Raw genomic sequence first — 6,000 nt, forward strand, 5'->3', positions numbered from 1 at the left:
GGGAGGAGTATAAAAATATTGCTCAAGCATGCAGGAGTGCAATCAGGAAGGCCAAAAAACGAATGGAGTTGTAGCTAGCAAGGAATGTATAGGGTAACAAGAAGGGTTTCTCCAGGTATGTTAGCAACAAGAAAAAGAACAGGAAAACTGTGGGATCCCACCTGAATGCGGGAGGCAACATAGTGACAGCTGATGTGGAAAAAGCTGAAGTACTCAATGCTTTTTTGCCTCGGTCTTCACAGATAAGGTCAGCTCCCAGACTGCTGCACTGGGCAACACAGTATGGGGAGGAGGTGAGCAGCCTTCAGTGGTGAAGGAACAGGTTAAGGACTATTTAGAAAAGCTGGACAAACACAAGTCCATGGTTCCAGAGCTAATGCATCCGAGGGTGCTGAGGGAATTGGCTGTTATGATCACAGAGTCATTAACCATTATCTTTGAAAGATTGTGGCAATAGGTGGGGTCCCAGACGTTTGGAAAAAGGCAAATATAGTGCCCATCTTTAAAAAAGGGAAGAAAGAGAAATTGGGGAACTACAGACCAGTCGCCTCTCTTTAGTCCCCATCTAAATCATGGAGAAAGTCTGCAAGGACTCCATTTTGAAGCACTTGGAGGAGAGGAAGGTGATCAGGAACAGTCAACATGGATTCACCAAGGGCAAGTCATGCCTGACTAACCTGATTGCCTTCTCTGTGGATATGGGGAAAGCAGTGGACGTGATATATCTTGACTTTAGCAAAGCTTTTGTTATGGTCTCTCACAGTATTCTTCCCAACAAGTTAAGGTGGTCTATAAGGTGGATAGAAAGCTGGCTAGCTTGTCGGGCTGAACGGGTAATGATCAATGGCTCAATGTCTAGTTGGCAGCCTGTATCAAGCAGAGTGCCCCAGGGGTCGGTCCAATGGCCAGTTTTGTTCAAGCTCTTCATTAATGATCTGGATGATGGGATGGATTGGGCCAAAAGAGTCCTGCACTTAGGAGGGAAAAAATCCCAGGCCGACTGGCTAAACAGTAGTTCTGAAGAAAAGGACCTGGGGATTACAGTGGACGAGAAGCTGGATATGAGTCAGCAGTGTGCCCTTGTTGCCAAGAAGGCTAACAGCATTTTGGGCTGTATTAGTAGGAGCATTGCCAGCAGATCGAGGGAAATGATTATTCCCCTCTATTCAGCATTGATGAGGCCACATCTGAAGTATTGCATCCAGTTTTGGGCCCCCACTACAGAAAGGATGTGTACAAATTGGAGAGAGTCCAGTGGAGGGTAATGTCATAGAAATTTCTGTCCATTCCAGCTGAGGAATAAGGAGAGACGGACACAGCTAATCAAGCAAGGAGCCCCGGGAGGGGCGATCCGTTTATTTCAATTGCAATTGGGTTCGAGCTCATAAGTCAGCAAGAACAAAGAAAACACTTACACCAAAGCATTATATGCAGTTGCTTATGATAATCTATCGCTCTATGATTGGCCAAAATTTACCATCATTACCATACATAATTAGCAAGCTACATGTATCTGCCCCTCTTACGACCCCTTATTGTTCATCTACTTGCCCCCTCTTCCTTGCTTATTTTGCAAACCAAGCAGTTTATCTACAGGATGCAGGCACAGAAAGGTCCATTGTCTCCAGGTTTGGAGTTTGGCTACATTTCCTCTTGAAGGAACTTCCTGAGTTAAGACAACCTATAGCTGATGTTTTCCCTTCTTCTTTCTCCCATGTGTACGTGACAAATTTGCCCCCTGGCAGTTAAGCAGAATAATTTTATATCAGTAACAAAAATTATTAGAGAGCTGGGGCATATAATATATGGAGATATACCTCTCTTATAGAGCTGGAAGGGACCCCAAAAGGTCATTGAGTCCAGCCCCCTGCCTTCACTAGCAGGACCAACAACTGATTTTGCCCCAGATCCCCAAGTGGCCCCCTCAAGGATTGAACTCACAACCCTGGGTTTACTAGGTCAATGCTCAAACCACTAAGCTATCCCTGAGCAGCTGAGGGAACTGGGTTTATTTCGTCTACAGAAGAGAAGAGTGAGGGGAGATTTGATAGAAGCGCTGAAGGGTGGTTCCAAAGAGAATGGATCTAGACTGTTCTCAGTGGTGGCAGATGACAGAACAAGGAGCAATGGTCTCAAGTAGCAGTGCACGAGGTCTAGGTTGAATATTAGGAAACACTATTTCATTAGGAGGGTGGTGAAGCTTTGGAATGGGTTAATTAGGGAGGTGGTGGAATCTCCATCCTTAGAGGTTATTAAAGCCCAGCTTGACAAAGCTCTGGCTGGGATGATTTAGTTGGTGTTGGTCCTGCTTTGAGCAGGGGATTGTACTGAATGACGTCCTGAGGTATTATCCAAACCTCATCTTCTATGACTGTATGATTCTTTGTCTCTTCTCTAAACTAACAGTTCCCGACTTTTCAGTCTGTCTGCATCAGGCAGCCTCCCCGATTCTCATAGCCTGTCTCCGAAATCCCCTTTCTATCTGCTATATCCTTTATAGAGATTGGGTGATCAAAACTGAGCGCATGTTCTGACCAGGTTATTCACTATCCCATTCGTTAGGCATCTGAACATTATCTTTGTTTTGGACACTTCTACAAATGAGCAGGTGTTTTTCAATGACACCAAGCCATAGGAGCTAGTTAGCCGCCCCCTCTGGTTAAATAGGGGGGAATCTATTGTAATCCCCCACAGTAAGGGGAATCTGGACTCTTGGGGCCCACATCCCAAATTTAAGGACTTGGATAGGAAGTGGCCTGGAGTTCCTGGGCCAGGAAGAAGTGGGTGAAGGCAGCTACTCCCTCAGCTTCTGCCCCCCTACTTGGCATTCTAGCCACTAGGATACCCTGCCTCCAGGGACCCAGCCAGAGGCCTACTGCATGGACTCTCTAGCCTGGCTTTCATTGCACTAAGGAACAATGATGGAAAGCCTGTATCCACACTCGTGTTTGCTGATGGTGCCTATTATGTTTCCCCACACCATGATAAGTAGGAATTATTGACACATGTAGTAAGGTCAGTTGTTAATAATTTATTTATCTGAATATTTTTCAGTGTGTGAAGAGTGACCAATCTGCTTCACCCATGAGAACAGCCTCCAGTAGTGCATGTAGTGTCTCATATTAACATTGTCTCTCCATCCAGGCATTTATACTGCAACCATCACCCTAGAGCCTGGGCACGTACAGGAAGTCAGGGGAAAGTACAGTATATGCAGGAGACAACATTGTGCCTCAGAGTTGGACACCTTCTCCCCTACTCCATGTCTGATTCCAATGCAACCGACTTCACCAACCCCTCCACCTTCATCCTGCTGGGCATTCCTGGCCTGGAGGCAGCCCATGTCTGGATCTCGATCCCCTTCTGCGCAATGTACATCATAGCCATCTTGGGGAACTTCACCATCCTCTTCATTGTGAAGACAGAACCAAGCCTCCATGGGCCCATGTACTATTTCCTCTGCATGCTGGCCATCAGCGACCTGGTCCTGTCTACATCCATCCTGCCCAAAATGCTAAGCATCTTCTGGTTCAACTCCAGTGAGATCGAATTCAATGCCTGCCTCACCCAGATGTACTTTATTCACTGCTTCTCAGTGATGGAATCTGGGATCCTTGTGGCGATGGCTTTTGATCGCTACGTGGCCATCTGCAATCCCCTGAGACATTCCACCATCCTGACAAACCCCATGGTGGCCACGATTGGACTGGCCGTGGTGCTGCGTGGCTGCATAATCGTACTGCCAACTCCCTTCCTGGTGAGGCGGTGGCCATATTGCAGAACTAACATCATCCCCCACACATACTGTGATGGCATGGCTGTGGTGAAGCTGGCCTGCGCCAACATCCTCATCAATAGTTACTACAGCCTCTCTGTGGCAATCTTGGTGACTGGTTTGGATGTATTTTTTATCACTCTATCCTATACTCAGATCCTCAGGGCCATCTTTAGCCTCCCCACAAAGGACACCAGGCTCAAGACTTTTAGGACCTGTAGCTCCCACCTCTGTGTCTTCTTCGCCTTTTGCATCCCAGCTCTCTTCTCCATCCTCTCACATCGGTTTGGCCAGAATGTGCCCCTGCATTTCCATGTTCTCATGGCCAACATTTACCTCCTGGTGCCCCCCATGTTAAACCCCATCATCTATGGGGTTGGGACCAAACATATTCGGGACAGGCTGCTCCAGCTCTTTACTTGTAAAGGGACCTAAAGTTTTCCCTGGTCCTCTGTCTTTCAGGCCCAGCTCCAAACAGAGCTGGCTGGTGACATGGTGCTGGGCTCTCTGCCCTGACACTGACTGGGCAGTTAGAGAGACATTAATCCCTTTCCTGAACTTTTTGTGCAGTGCCAATGTGTGACAAATTGGGGAATCGGTCTGTGTACAACTCATTGAGTTGACACCTTTCTAATTGTTTGTTACTAGACCCCCAAGGCTCCTTTGCCACTCCTCTTCTACAAATGCCCTGTCCCTGCTCTGCCTCTTCCCCTCAAGGCCCTGTCCCTTTCTCCTGTCTTACCCTCCCCTTGTCACTCGCTGGATCATCCCCAGGTCCGTCCTCCCCCCCCCCCATGTGGAAGGGAGACATTTTAGATTTTGGTAGGGGTGACAATTTTAAACATGATTCAAGGGGCTATTTAGGCACTTGAAAACTCTATTTTTTTGGCAGATAACTTAGCAATTAGCTAACAGGAACACTGTATCTAATTCCTATATAAAAGAATGAAAAATAAATAAATATTAGACCCACTCAGCTGTGGTACTAACATGTTCTGGCATCTTGGGGCAAGGAGGGGCAAGCAGGAGCTAGGGAGGAGAGATTTCAGGGGTGCACAGCGGGCCCACCACAGTTCCAGGCTGTATGCCGGGGGGATCTAGTCACATAGCGTTGGAGTTTTTTTATGGATTGGCTTGTTATGGCCTTGTTTTGAAATGGGAATAGCTTGATTTTTGGCTTATTTTGAAAGTCGGGGTGTTTATTTACAGTGTGCAAGTTGGCATTAGTGAAATTAGTGTGTTACAGTGGGGGACAGATATATCTTGGGTCTATAAAAGAACATCAGAATCACCAATGGTCCATCTGGCCCAGTATCCTGTTTTCCAATAATGACCAATACCACATACCTCAGTTGGGTTGAACAGAACAGGCAATCATCTAGTGATTCATCCCCTGTCACCCACTTCCAGGTTCTGGAAAACAAACCCTATGGACATGCAGAACATGGTGTTGGGATTACTGCCCATCCTGGCTAATAGCCATTGATACGCCTATTGCCCAGGAACTTATGTAGTTCTTATTGGAACCCTGTTATAGTTTTGGCCTTCACGTAGTCCCCCAGCAAAGAGTTCCATAGTTTGTCTGTGAAGAAATTATTTCTTTCATTTATTTTAAATCTGCGGACTATTAATTTCACTGGGTGACCCCTAATTTTTGTGTTATGTGAAGGAGTAAATAACATTTCCTTATTAAATTTTTCCACACAAGTCATGATTTAGAGCCCTATCTCATATCCCTGGTGTGACAAAGTTCCTCCTCTGCCTTGGTGTATCCTGCACTTTCTGAAGGATTTTCTCGCCTCAGAGGTTCACAGCAGCCCTCAGTTTGGCACTTTTGCTAGAGTCTTAAACCTGCCATTCACTCAGCTAACCTCATCATTGGCCAGCATGGGGGGAAGGGAGAACAATCTTTGCAGTCTCTGTTGTCCTACCTAGTTGGTCGAGGACAGGTCAGATCCCTCTTCAACTTAGATGTTGCCCTCTGATGTGACTCACAGTCCAGGTCAACTCCTCCTGTGTCAAATAGGGAGTTGGGGGATGGGGAGAACCCAGGCCCGAACTCTACTCTGGGTTCCAGCCCAGGGCCTTGTGGATAGCATCTGTCTGCAAGTCTCCTGAACCAGCTGCATGACAGCTACAACTCTCTGGGCCACTTCCCCATGGCCACCCCCCAGTATCTTCTTTATCCTCACCACAGGACCTTTTTCCTGAAGGCATTCATATTC

At 46.9% G+C, this 6,000-nt stretch overlaps 1 protein-coding gene across 1 annotated transcript; it reads left to right on the forward strand.

Annotated features, from left to right (window-relative positions):
- The first annotated feature begins 3,211 nt into the window (after window positions 1–3,211).
- On the forward strand, window positions 3,212–4,210 carry LOC135892555 (olfactory receptor 52E4-like). Its single transcript, XM_065420360.1, has one exon. It carries the CDS (start codon window positions 3,212–3,214, stop codon window positions 4,208–4,210), a length of 999 nt encoding a protein of 332 aa, XP_065276432.1.
- Window positions 4,211–6,000: the final 1,790 nt, after the last annotated feature.

Source organism: Emys orbicularis, chromosome 1 (genome assembly GCF_028017835.1).
Source record: "Emys orbicularis isolate rEmyOrb1 chromosome 1, rEmyOrb1.hap1, whole genome shotgun sequence".
NCBI classification, from domain to species: domain Eukaryota; kingdom Metazoa; phylum Chordata; order Testudines; family Emydidae; genus Emys; species Emys orbicularis.

Bases quoted from the DNA above. Each gene is read 5' to 3' on its own strand.
- LOC135892555 (XM_065420360.1), top strand. From the start codon at position 3,212: ATGCAGGAGACAACATTGTGCCTCAGAGTTGGACACCTTCTCCCCTAC.